Genomic DNA, 14,303 nt, shown 5'->3' with positions numbered 1-14,303 from the left:
AAAGCAGATAACTAAACCACACTGCACTAAGCGCTCTCACACTGGCCTACCATAAAGTGCCGAGGAAAAACAAAGAGACTCTGATTAAACATGGTGGTCTGGAAACACACACTTTATCTCCACTCCATTCCCAAGCCCTGCTAACACAAGAGCAAAGGGGAAAAGGCGAGTCTACAAGGACAAAAGGAATGGGAGCAGAGGCCATGCAGGACATGAGATGTCACAGGCTAGAAGATGGTAACCTTGGAAAAGCTCAGGAATCAGAGAGAGCAGTAACTTCTAAGGGTCAGAGGGCAGGTATGCTGGAACAGGAGGGTTGTTTGAAAGTGTATAAAAGAGAGAATAAGACTCCAGATCTCTGCCCCCGCTTCAAGTAGTCAGGTGACTTGCCCAATCTGGGAGAAGCCTGACAGTTGACTTTTGAAGAGGTTGGCCCATGTAGGCTTGGACACAGGATGCCAAGCATGGCTGAAGGGGTGCCAGGAGAACGGGGGTCCCGCACGACTCTGCCTGCTCAGCAACTAGACTGCTGATTACCAGACTCTATTCCCGCTGGCAGGGTTTTGGAGGATTCTTTTCTGGGGGCACCGATAAACCCAAAAGGAAAGACCTACGATACTGATATTTAAGGGTCCCATCAGTACCAACCAGCTTTCCTGAGGCGCACCATAAAACATGAACAGGTGGTGAAGGATCACTAGGTAGTTCAAATAAGGCTCTACCACGACAGGTGAAGACCTAAGCAGATAAATACACAAGTGGAACACAGAGGAAATGGGAACTATGCCGGAGCAAAGAAAACTTCTAAAAAGAGAATTATGAGCTTCTATTATAATTAAAAATGAATATCTGTAGGTGGTTATATGAAATTATTTTATCTATGAAAGAGTGGAGTATTATAAAAGGGGATACCCAGAGAAAAGTAAAGAGTTTTTGAAATCTAAAAATAAGATGGCAGAAATTTTTAAAATTGCAATAGAAAAGCTGGAAGATAAAGAAATCTCCCACAAAGAAGAACAAGAAAGAAGGGGAAGAAGGGGAGGTACCAAGGAAGGAAATTGTAGGCAAAATATAATAATCTTAGAGGATCGGCCCAGGAGGTCTGATATCTGATTAACAGAGGATTCCAGACAGCGGAACAGAGAAAAGGGTGGTGCCTAAATTAAATGGGAAATATAATACAAAAAAATTTCCCCAGAATGGAAGGATAGAAAGCACTGATCTCTGAATTGAAAAGGTCTATAAGGTATCCAGCATGAAAAGTGAAAAAGACCCACATTAAGTCTTATCACCACAAATTTTTATACTTCTATGGATAAATTCTCCTCAAAGCTTTTTAGAAAGTCACACACAAAAGAACAGGAACCAAAAGGTATTGGGCTTAACTAGAAGCTAGAAGATAATGGAGCAATGCCTTAGAAATTCAGAGGAAAATAATTTGCAACTTAGAATTCTATAACCAGCTAAACTAACACTTAAGTAGGGATTCAATAAAGGCATTTTCAGATTGGAACAGCCTCAAAAAATTAACTTTCCATGAACTTTCTCAGGAAGCTGCTGGAGGATTTTTTTTTTCTTTCCTCAGAAAGAATTATCCAAGAAAAAGAAAGAAATGGAGACACCAACTTAAGAGGGAGGTGAAGGGAATTACAGGGTGGCAGTGAAAGGAAGTCCAAAATGACACCAAGCAGCAGGAACTGAAACACACAAAGCCTCAGTGTGGGAGTGTGGCCTCAAAGTAAAAAACAGAAGCAAAAACCAAATTGAGAGATTTCTGATGTGTCTGACCTTATTGGGAGGTCTTTTCAAGTTCTGCCAGAGAGTTTTAGGGATAAATTAGCGATGATATGTAAGTAAGCATATCAACATAAACATTGATTTTGAATTCATTATGTCATGACATTATGAAATCATTAATGTCATCAAAATGATTAGACCAAAAATTATAACAAAGTCCCACTTGAGGGGGTGGGGGAAGGGTTGCACTTGTCCGCATCTGATCTGAATCTTATTCTATCGTAGGAAGTCAACAGATTCAACAAATATCTATAACAGAAAAATCAGGAAATAGCAGTGAAGCATGGAAATGCCAGACGAAACACAAGATGTGAACACAGCTGCCTTCTGGAGTGGGATTCGTCAGTGAGTTGGAGGACTACTTTCCCTCCCTCCAGTACTAGCCTTGTGGGATAAGGTAACTTTAAACATTATATCTATGATTCTTAGGTCTTTATTAGACAGAAATCTGAACCAGCTGCCCTTCCAGCCTCTCACACACCAGAGACAGTCATTTCTCTTATGGAGACCGAGGATTCTCCCACAATTCATTAATCAATTAGTTCAACACACAGTTATTAAGCACCAAAAATTGCCAACCCAGAGGAAGCTAGTTTGCTTAGGAAAATGCTGCCAGACCCGAGTCATTTTTCAATATCATCCAGTTTACTGTAATGAATTAAGTGGGAGGCCTTTTGGATCAGATTTCTCTTCCCCACATGTGAGGAGGTGAGGGGCGGAGGTGGGGCAGGGGAAGGAGGATTGAAGGGACAGAGGCAGCAGCCGAGGACAGCAAGATGAGTGTGTACGTGAGGAAGGGGCAGGGAAAAGCCACAGAGGAAGGGTGCCTCTTCCTCCTGGAGGTGGTAGGAATTCCCCAGATCTTGGACTTCTAGCTTCAAGGCCTACATTCCTCACTGCACCCCACAAGCTTCTGAGACATGACCAGGGCCCACCGAGGAGGCCAGTAGGGAAGCTTGGTACACAGAGTACTTCCTTCCAACATTTCCCGAGGAGATCAAGCATCCTGGAGAGTTTTCCGACAGGTGGGCAAGCACCTCCGTAAGTCCCTGATCAATGTTCCCCAACTGCAGGCACCTAGATGACTGGATCCCTGGCCTCCTCCTTGGGCTTGAGCTCCTGGAGCCTGAAGGAATTCAATACCTTGGAAGGCCTGCTGTCTGGTGTGCTTGACAGAACACCGGACTCAAAGTCAGCATTTGGGCTCAAGTCCCACCTCTGCCTCCTCCCAGATGGCTGAGCTAGGATGTTCTGAGCCTGTTTCCTCACCTATAAAATGGGAGTCGAAACTCCCAGTGTCCAAGGTGGTTGTGGAGGTTGAGTGAGGTAAGAGAAGGGAAGGAACCTAGTACAGTATCCTAAAGAGCAGGTCCTTAATTAATATTAATTCCACCCAAGTGGACACCTGATGTTGCACTTGGTAGGGGCCCAGGACCAGCAAAGCCTTGGAAGAGTGGGAGAACCTTCACTGGTAATGTTGCTGGTTGGAAGAACAGGCTTCGGGGGTTGGGTGGGGGAGAGAGCAGGCAGCAAAGTGTAAGCTTAAGAGAAGGCTGTGGCTTCTCTTCTGGTTTCACTTCTGCTTTATGAGCTGAATTGTGTCTCCCCAAATTCATATCATCTGAACTCCAGGTAGCTCAGAATGTGACTGTATTTGGAGATACCTTAATAGAAGTAATGAAGTTAAAACGAGACCATTAGGGTGGGCTCTAATCCAATCTGGTGGGTATCCTTGTAAGAAGAGGAGATTAGCACACAGACACGCACAGAGGGAAGACCGTGTGAAGACACAGGGGAAGGCGGCCAACTACAAATGAAGGCAGAAGGTCTCAGAAGGATCCAACCCTGCTAGCACCTTGAACTTGGACTTCCAGCCTCAAGAACTGGGAGAAAATACAGTTCTGCTGTTTAAGCCCCCCAGTCTCTGCGACTTTGTTACAACAGCCCTAGCAGACTAACACACCTACCGTACGGTCAACTAGAGCATACATGTCCAACTGTAGCAGGAGCTTGGGCACGGTGGCATCCAGAAGGTTGGAGATGAGGGGGGGCAATAGTCTCCCTCCTCTCCGAACTGGTTATACCAAATGGTTTGTCAAACCTGGAAACCAGCCACTCCTTAAGAGGACCGTGGCTAAATGGAGCATAAATTATAAAAGGACTCAGGCAGGCCACACCGATTCCCCCAGAGAAGGCACCGCTCCGCCTCTCCAACCACCTGAAGGCATTTCTAATGACCACCACCATCCCAGGTAGCATGGATGCTCTCAGTGGTCAGTGACCAGTGGCTGGCGTGGGTGCTGAGGAAATGGTCCGGGTACTGGCCAGGGCGTGGGTCTCTATGAAACCTAAAGCCTACCGCGATTTTGCAGCCTCAGTTCCAAAGGCCAATGTCTGGCCCGCTGTGACACCTGGTCCTAAGTCCCAGCACCTCAGCCCCATCTCTCCTCAGTCCTGTTGTTCCGTGTGTGTGCGTGCATGCGTACGTGCACATACACACACTATACCCAGCCTCCACCATCGGACTGGGGACTCCTAACAGGCGCCGATCACATCTCTTACTTCCCTTTCTGTCTGCAGTCATCCAACTGCTGACACCTGCTTTCTCTCCTCCGAATGGTCAAAGAAAAAGAGTAATTTCCCAGGCTCTTCGCAAAGGCCCCTCCTGGAACGAGCTAACGACAGCTAGGCAAGTGGAGTGTCCTACAGGCATACTTAGAGCCTGGTGGCCAGGAATCTCTGAGGAGGGGCCTGGAGGGCCAGAGATCCTGGGGCTCTTCTCCTGCTCTGCACAAGGCCTCAGCCCTTCGGGGAGCCGCACTGTGTGAGCCAGCGACTGTGTTCTTTAGATCTCTGAGGGTGGCTGAACCTCCTGGGACCAATGAGAAAGTGAGGCCTTGGAGGATGATCAAGGCAGGACCCTTCTGCCCAGCACCCTCTTCTCAGGCCCAGCCCTTCCGGGGAGGGGCCTCAGGGCCGAGTCGCAGTGACTCTGCATGCACGAAGGGTATTAATAATCCATACAAATCTGCAAGTTAAATGCTGTGTCAAAAATAGAAACGCAATTGTCTACAATAAAATTAAAAAGATAAAGTCCCCCAATCTAAAGGCTTCCATTGATGGAGCTTCCTGTCATCGGGAAGAGCAAACCTCTCACTGTGTTGGGGAGAAAAAAAATTCCTCCACGTGTAGGCCTCCTCCCTTCCCCTTCTCTGACCACTGGCCTCCATCAGTCTCTCCGGAGAGGCCTTTACAGGTACAGGGCCTGCCTGTGGCCCATTCTCCTCCTACCTCACCCAGAGCCAACCTCACTGCCTGCTGCTGGGCCTCCGAGGACCCAGTCTGTGGGTGGTAGAATTCTGGAAGCTGGCTGGAGATAAGAGGGTCTTTCCAGAGAGTGGTTCAGGGTGGAAGAGATGGGCAGGTGTGGGAGAGGTAGCAGCAGACCCCTTGGTCCTCAGACACCAAGGGCTGGGGGTGGGGAGTCCAGAGTCAGGACACCCGGATGCTAGCCCACGTTCCTCTTAACCAGCAGCGTGGCCCTGGGCAGGTTACTCAGCTTCTCCGGGCCTCAGCTCCCTCATCTGAGAAAAGGACTTACTGAACACCAGTGGTGTTCAAACTCTAAAAGCTGGGAGACCCTGTTTGTATCTGAAGTCTTACCTAGAACCTCCATATAGAAAGTAGATTTAAATGGAGAAGAGAGGGCATGTGGGACCGAGAGCCCTAATCATCAGGCCCCTCACCCTCACCCCCAAGAAACCCTAGGGTTCTGTGAAACACAGAAGGAAATCCTACAGACTCGATCAATTATTTCCAAAGGCAGACCAGCATACAGGGTTGGCTGCCTCAGAATCACCTGGGGAGCTTATTAAAGATAGAGATCCAGGCCCCAGAAGGTCCCTGGTGGGGTCTGCCCCCGCCCCCAGAAACTCTGGTGTGCAGCCAGGTTTGGACACTGCTGCACCAAATCATCCCCCGGTCCTTTCCTGCTCCAGCAAGTCCTGGCAAATCCGTGCCTCAGTGGGCCCTGCAGGCATCGCCCCTGCTGCTCCGTGTGACCTCTGCCTTCACAGCCTCCCGAAATACCCTGCTGCCGCTCAGCAACCCTGTCCTCTCCGGCTCTGCAAAGTCTCAGGCCCCAAGGGAGGCAGCCAGCTGGGGCACCCAGCTTCCCCTGAAACAGAGGCGGGACTTGGCGCCGGATAGTCAGCCTCACCGACTCGCTGCTCCGGAGAAGCTTGGGTCTTTGGTGGGGGAGGGGAGCGTGTGGCTAAAAAGGAGGCTTGTGCATTGTCTGTGGGATCCCAGGATAGAACACAAGCAATTATAAAGGACTTCAGAGTTTGCAAGGCACTTCGGACACGCACCGCCTCCTGTGAGCCTTTTGCCAAGTGTGGCAGCTACAAAGGGTCGGGCTTACCTATTGCTGTATCAGTTCTGCTTACAGATGGAGAAGTAGAGACTAGAGTAACTGAGTGCTTATTTCAGGGTCAACACTAGATGGAGCACCTGAATTTAGCCCTGTGAGGTTATAACTCCCATCCCCCTTTTCCATTATAGTGGTTCCCAGACACAAGACCTGGATTGGTGGAGGTTGCATCAGAATCGCCCGGAACACATGTTAAAATACCAGATTCTGGGCGCACAGAACCAGGATGTGTGTGTGAGAGAGCTGGGGGTAAAGGCTGGGAATCTGAAGTTCTAGAACTTCGGGGATCCATCCTCTGCCATCTTCCCTCCTTCTCCCACCTGCTCCCCTGCCCTTATGCCACACCCTTTCTGCCACATGTGGCCCGGAGCCCATGGCAGCTCAGGTGAGTACCCGTGCCCAAGGACAGAGCTAATCTAGATTTCAACTCCTTTGAGCGTGAGGGACCACAGGCTCAGAGAGGTTAAGTAACTTGCCATCAGTTCCCACAGCCCTTAGATACAGACGTGATTCAAAGTTGTGTTCACCGACAGTGTCTCGTGACGCCCATGACCACAGACAGGAGGGAGGGTTTTCAGGGTGGGAGAGGAATTTAGCCCCCCAAAGTGTGTGAGGGATGCTCACCCCTCTTACAGTGTCCCACCCAGGTCCTGTGGGCCCACCTACCGTCCAGCCTGGGGGGCAGGCACACTCTCCCGTGATGTGGTGGCAGGTGCCCCCATTCTGGCAAGGGCAGCGCAGCTCACAGTGAGCGCCATGGCTCCCAGGTGGGCACAGCTCCTCACAGCTGCATGGGGAAGCAGAGGCGTTAGACATGGCAGCTCTCAGTCAGATGGCAGGTCCCCAGGGCCCCAGGGCTCCCTAGGAATTAGTGAGTTCTCAGCGCGAACTGGACCATGGTTAGCTGAAATGCAGTCCCGCTTCCCGCCAGAAGGGGGAAACAGGGCCCGGATATAACGATCTGGAATGTAGTGTGCTTGGGCCAGTACCTGTGGGATCACTTAAGTGCTTGTAGTGTAAAGAGTATTCTCCTGGGGCGGAAGTCTTCCGGAAGAGGAAGACATTTTACATGGGTTCTGAGGGTGACGTTAAGTTTCACTGGGAGAAGGGAAGGAAGGGCATGTCAGGCAAAAGGAACAGCATGAGTAAAGGCACTGAGAAGTGGTTATCAATCCAGCTTTTAAGAATCCACTTAGTTTCTTTGAAGATTCGGAGAGGGAGTATCTGGGGCCTGCCCCACTTCCACACTCTGTAAGGTTCTCAGCTATCCTAACAGGCTCATGTGCCCTGCTGAGGTATGAGGGAGGATTTACACAGGATCTTGGCCTTGGGCCTTAGGGCAATGGCCCTGGCCTCCAGCTGGAGCTGGCCCTGCAGCCAGCCAGACATCAGGGCAGGAAACATCCTCAATCAAGGATGTGTCTGTCCCTGGCCAGTGTCCTTGGGGGCCCTCTCAGGATCTAGGGCTATTGGGAGGCCACTGAGCCTTCGAACAGATGGGGAGGAGAACTTCAATCTTGCCTCTGAGGGGGTCTCAATTAAGCAGTCTTGGTGGTCCCCTGTCAGTACAGACTCCAGAAAACTAGAGTGAGGGGCTGTATGGGGTCTGAGGGGAGAAGGCAAGGGAGAGAACAGGCACAGTAAATTCCCCGAATCTATGCATACCTGCCCAGGGCCCTCACCCACCTCTTTCTCCAGTGGCCTCAAGGGTCAGACCCAGGGAGCGGCGGCATTTGGGTTATGATCGGAGGAGAATGCCAAGCTAAGGTCTGGGGCGCCCCCGCCCACAGGAAGGGGGAGGAGTTTAATGAACTCCCCTGGCCATGCTTGGTCTCCGCTTGCACCAGTCACCCTGGGGCCTGGGTGGGAGGGACCTGAGACCTGCGCGGGAGACGCCTGGGCATTTAACCTCTGTAGGACTTGGAATCACAGCGCGGGAGATCTGACAGCCAGGACTGCCTTAACTTCCTTCTGTGGCGACGACCGCGGTGCCCAGCAGTCAGGCGCCAGGGGCGGACCGCGCAGCTGCGGGAGGGAGCGGCCCCGCCCCCCCCTCGGGCCCCGCGGGCGGTACTCACTAGACTCCGGTGTAGCCCGGCGCGCAGAGGCACTGGCCGGTGCGCGGGTCGCAGCTGGCTCCGTGGCGGCACTGGCACGGCAGCTGGCAGCCCTTGCCGTGGGTGCCGGGCGCGCAGAGCTCCTCGCAGCGCCAGCCGCGGAAGCCGGCCGCACACACGCAGGCGCCCGTGATGGGGTTGCACAGGGCTCCGTTCTGGCACTGGCACCGGTTGCTGCAGTGGGGACCCCAGTGGTCGCTGTCACAGCCTGCAAGAGAGGAGCCGGTCAGCGCTGAGGGAGGCCCCCGAGGGACTTTCCTTGGGATGCGGGCCAGCATCGATAGCCGACGGCCTTCGCAGCTCTGCACTGCTCTCCACTGGGGTGGAAGCAGCAAGGGCCGTTTGGGTGGAAGCTTTGGTGCCTCATAACCTCCACCAGCTCTTGGCTAAGCCACTCCAATAATAAGACGAGCTAAGAAGACTGTTTGTTCAAGGCATCTCCTGGTCAGAGCCACCCCATTCCAACCAGTGCTTCCCTGAAGCCCCTCCCCTGCACTGAAATTCTGGAACCACAAACTCTTTACCTTCCTCTGGCTTTGCTAAATTCTTCTTGGTTAGCTCTCTCTTTCTCTCAGCCAGGCTGTCTCTCTCCTGATTTGCCAGTCCTCTTTTCTGTGACCCTACTCACTGCCCCCCTTCTTTGTACCTCCCCCAGCTCACCCCCCATCTCTCTCTCTCTTTCCTGCCTCTTTCCCTCTCTTCCTGAAACTGATTAGTTTTCTCACCTCCTGCACCGCAGTCTCGGTGAACCTGTCTTCCACCTCCCTGCACCTCCCCTGGCTGACTCCGTCTCCCTGTCACCCTTCCCATCTCTCTCTCCGCTGCTTCTCCCTTTCAGTAATGCCTCCCCCCCCCAACCCCCATTGCTTCATCTTCAGTTCAATTTCTTTACTTTCCAAATAGCCAAATTCAGAAGGAGCAGGAAAAAGTAATGTTTCCCTGGGGAGGGACAGAGAGCCTTCAAGATCTTTATATGTAATTAAATGCTTCAAAGAGCACTATCTGAACAAGCTTTGCAGAAATTTCCACAGCTATGAAAAGGGCCCGAATGGCAGAGCCCCAGGTAAGTCACCCAGCCTGCTGCCACCTCCCACTCTGACCCTCATCTTGTGCATACAGGACACACAATTACAAGACGTCCTCAAACCATAGCCTCATCCACTTGAATCCTAGAGTATGGTGGATGTGGAGTTCAAGCATGGACGTGGACTGGCACAAATAATGTTCTAGGAGAAGTTCAATGAAAAGATTGCTCCCAGATAAGGAGACCCAGACAAGACTTCCTCGACTTCCTGATTTCATACTGTATTACAAAGCTATAGTAATCAAAACAGTATGGTATTGGCATAAAAACAGACACATGGATCAATAGAACAGAACAGAGCCCAGAAATAAACCCATGCATATACGGTCCATTAACTTATGATAAAGGAGCCAAGAATATACAGTGGGGAAAGGAAAGCCTCTTCAATAAATGGTGTCAGGAAAACTGGACAGCCACGCACAAAAGAATGAAACTTGACCACTATTTTACATCATACACAAACGTTGACCCAAAATGGAGTTAAGACCAAAGTGTAGGGGTGCCTGGGTGGCTCAGCCATTAAGCGTCTGCCTTCAGCACAGGTCATGATCCCAGGATCCTGGGATCCAGCCCCACATCGGCTCCCTGCTCAGCAGGAAGCCTGGTTCTCCCTCTCACACTCCCCTTGCTTGTGTTCCCTCTCTCACTGTCTCTCTCTGTCAAATAAATAAATAAAATCTAAAAAAAAAAAAAAAAAAAAGACCTNGACCTAAGTGTAAGACCTGAAACCATAAAACTCCTAGAAGAAAACATAGGTGGTGAGCTCTTGACATAGGTCTTGTGATAATTTTCTGGATTTGACACTAAAAGCAAAGGCAACAAAAGCAAAAACAAGTGGGACTACATCAAACTAAAAAGCTTCTGCATAGCAAAGGAAACCATCAACAAAATGAAAAGGCAGCCTAATGAATGGGAGAAAACATCTGCAAATCATATAACTGACAAAGGATTAACATTCAAAATATATAAAGAACTCAACAGAACAACTCAATAGCAAAAAACCAAATGATCTGATTTAAAAATGGGCAAAAGGTCTGAATAGACATTTTTACAAAGAGGATGTACAGATGGCCAACAGGTATACGAAAAGGTGCTTATCATCACTAATCATCAGGGAAATACAAATCAAAAACCGCAATGAGATATCACCTCATACCTATGAGAATGGCTAGTATCAAAAGACAAGAAATAACAAGTGTTGGCGGAGATGTGGAGGAAAGGGAACCCTTGTGCGTTGTCAGTGGGAATGGAAATTAGTGCAACCACTCTGGAAAACAGTATGGAGGTTCCTTAAAAAATTAAAAATAGAGCTATCATATGATCCAGTAATTCCACCTCTGGGTATTTATCCAAAGGAAATGAAAACACTAACTCAAAAAGATACATGCACCCCTGTGTTCATTGCAACATTATTTACAATAGCCAAGACATGGAAGCAACCTAAGTGTCCACTGATGGATGGATGAATGGATAAAGAAGATGTGGTGTATACACACACACACATACACAATGTAATATATATATATATATATATACACACACACACACACACACACACACACACACACACAGGAATATCATTCAGCCACTAAAGAAGGAAATCCTGTCATTTGTGACAACAAGGATGGACCTTGAGGACATTATGCTAAATGAAATAAGTCAGACAGAGAAAGACAAACACCGTCTGATTTCACTTATGTGGAATCTAAAAAACAAAGAAGCAGACAAAAACCAGACTCATAGATGCAAAGAACAGATTGCTGGTTACCAGAGGTGGGGCGTAGGAAGTGGGTGAAATGGGTGAAGGTGATCAGAAGGGACAAAGCTCTAGTTACAAAATAAACAAACCATGGGGAGGTAATGTGCAGCATGGTGACTCTAGCTAATAATGCTGTATAATTAATAATACATGAAAGTTGCTAAGAGGAGATCTTAAAGTTTCTCATCATAAGAAAAAATGTGTAAGCATGTATGGTGACAGATGTTAACTAGACTTCTGGTGATCATTTAACAATATATACAAATGGGGAATCATTACATTATATACCTGAAACTAATATATCAATTACATCTCAATTTAAAAAAAATCAAGTCCAGTTATAGTTACAACCTCCACCCACCCTGGAAGAGGTTCACGGCACTGAGAGTGATGGGAGTACCCAGCAGTCGGTGTCCCCCCACCTCACCCACTCTCTGGGACATATATCAGCAAGCAGAAAGACTAGCCGAATTACCTACTATACCATTTCTCTCTCTCTTTTTGTTGCCAAGCACACGTAGTTGAATTCCCATAAATTTAATGTATATATGATGTGACTCCATTGTAATGATAATGACAACCCCATTTTAAATGCTCACTTGTGACATTTAAAACCCTGTAAGTCAGGTTTTATTACTCTCCATTTTACAGGTGGGGAAATAAAGGGTCAGAGAGGTTAAGTGATGGCCCAAGGTTATGGTCAAGGGCGGGCTCAGGTCTGGCTCCAGCAATCTCCCCTGCTGGTAAATGGGACACTTTCTGAATGATGATTCTGAGGACAGAAACTCTGAGGTGTGAGTGCAGAGACACCATGTAGGTTAGCCACTTCTCTGCTCATCACTGGGGACAACCCCAGGATCCAGAACAAGGGATTCCCTTCATTGTCAGGGCCATAGTTACTGCCCTCAGACCTTGACTCTGAAGGAAACTGTTAGAGTCCAAAGCCAGTTTGTCCTTGGTGCATCCCAGGGCTACACTTTGCTTATCAGAGGTGACCTCCATTCTCTGTGGCACAGCCAAACCCCCAAACTGTAGGGTGTGTAGTCTCGTGGGGGCGGAGATGTTAAAGCAGCATTGAAGGTCTACCGCAGACGTGCTGCAGCAGGCGTTGTTCCAGACAATACAGAAGGGCATGGGTGAGTCTGAGTCCAGACTGGGGGGACTAGGGAATATGTCCTCAAAGAAGAGACCGGAAGGAGGGGAGAGCATGGGAAATGATCTATTCTCTCTCTATATATTCCTAAGCGAAGGAACTGATACGTGTGAAAGCCTAGAGCTGGGGAAAAAGCAAGACGTGGGAGAAAATTTTAAAACGTATGTGTGTCTGGAGTATAGACTTTCAGGGAGAGCAAGGTATAGGTGGGGCAGCTTCCTGGGCAGGGTCGCAGGTCCCAGGGCTTTGTGAGCTGTGTTCAGGGGTGCTGACTTGCTGCAACGGCAGCCGGGGAGCTCTGGCTGTGCTCCAAGCAGGGGACAGACATGATTAGATGTGGCCGTGGAAAGACTGTGCTGGTGAGAACAGATGTGTGAGCAGGAGAGACGGAGCGACAGTGGGGTCAGGGAGACCAGCTGTTATAGTAGCAAAGATACGGTGGTGGCCTTGACTAAGGTAGTAGCACTGGGACGGAGGGAAGGGGACAGATTTCAGCTGTATTGATGCGGTATAAGCAGCAAGGACTTGGTGACCGACGGGGGGCTGGGGGAAGGAAGAGGAGGGAGGAAGGATGTCAGCCCAGCTCAGTCTTGGGCTGCTGGGTGGATATTGGTGCCACTAACCCTAACTCTTTATGCGAATCACAAGGGGAAGAGCCATGACACTGGGGGAAAGAGAACAACATTAATCTTGGTCACTGGGAATACAGCAATATAGACATTTTGAGGAGTCAGAGAAGCACAGATAAACACAATTCCATGAAACCTGACAATCTGGGTTCTCAGGGTGACTCTGCGTATATACACACGTCTCAATTTGTGTCCGTGTGTATGTTTTATGGAGCTCCTAAAAATACATATAAAGAACTTCATATCACAGTTGGAAACCATGGAAACAAACAGAAAATACCTCTGGACTAAAAAAAAAGGTAAAGCATTTGCTGTATTAACGGAGCCATTAATATAGGGGCAACGAGCCCCGCAAATCCAAGTTGACAGGAAGAGGTTACATTCAATTTAGAATATTCTGATTAAGGAAGCAGGGAAGTGTGTAATCCGTTCCATATAAATTTCCCTTCAGAGTGATTAAATGAAAAAAAAAATGTTAGGGTTCACAGGGATAAGCTTCAGTTATCTAGAAAATCCACTTAAAAACACCTCATTCCCCAGCAATGACAGAGAAATGAGGCAGAGCTGTGGCGAGTCAATTATCTTCCCTGGTGAAGGTGAATAAAAACTATGGTCATTAAAATTACAACAGGACTTTGCATTCTTTCACAGATACTCACAAACACTTTCCAATTTGGCCTTGGAATGTCACCCCCCTCACCCACTCTTTGTCACAGATGTTTCTTTCTCATTATTTCTGGCTTTGGCTGATGTTTCAAGTAGATGTATCTTCTCTGGGCAACTACTGCATGGCCTGGCTTGTTCTGTTCCTTCAAGCTGGCCAACTCACCTCCCCTTTTCTGGTCAGCGCCTCGCCCCGCTGACCTCTTTTAGACTTCAGGGTCCAGGGCTTATGTGTTCCCAGCTCACTTAATTCCTACAACAGCCCGTTTGCAAGGGATGCTTTATGATCTCCGTTTTGTAGATCAGGATCTGGAGGCCCAGAGAGGTGACATAACTTGTCCAAAGTCACACAGCTGCGGAGTGACTGGGCATTTGAGCTCCTAACCACTGCTGTCCTGCTGAGTGCGGTCTGGTGTTGATGGAAGAGGGGACATGGGACACTGGCAGCCAGCCTGGCCTTAAACAGCCCTCTTGGATCATTCACAAAGTGATGAGAAAGCAGAGGCTCATTTGTCACAGGTACTTTTCTTTTTTTTTTTTTTAAAGATTTTTAAAATTTATTTGACAGAGAGACAGCAAGAGAAGGAACACAAGCAGGGGCAGACACAGAGGGAGAAGCAGGCTTCCCACTGAGCAGGGAGCCCCGATGCAGATGCAGGACTCGATCCC

General features: G+C 48.9%; 1 protein-coding gene across 2 annotated transcripts in view; it reads right to left on the bottom strand.

The window, feature by feature from the left end:
- The window catches only part of MEGF11 (multiple EGF like domains 11), a 219,194-nt gene that overhangs the window by 65,408 nt on the left and 139,483 nt on the right, over window positions 1-14,303 (bottom strand). For both annotated transcript variants that reach the window (XM_002914259.4, XM_019794154.2), the window contains exons 5-6: window positions 8,308-8,554; window positions 6,896-7,016 (exon numbers count right to left, since the gene is read on the bottom strand). In XM_002914259.4, the coding sequence (XP_002914305.2) occupies window positions 6,896-7,016; window positions 8,308-8,554 (368 nt within the window). The remainder of the gene's footprint in view (window positions 1-6,895; window positions 7,017-8,307; window positions 8,555-14,303) is intronic.

Source organism: Ailuropoda melanoleuca, chromosome 5, assembly GCF_002007445.2.
Source record: "Ailuropoda melanoleuca isolate Jingjing chromosome 5, ASM200744v2, whole genome shotgun sequence".
NCBI lineage: Eukaryota > Metazoa > Chordata > Mammalia > Carnivora > Ursidae > Ailuropoda > Ailuropoda melanoleuca.
The sequence above is the reverse complement of the archived record's forward strand: the minus strand, read 5'-3'. Positions and strand labels throughout refer to the sequence as shown.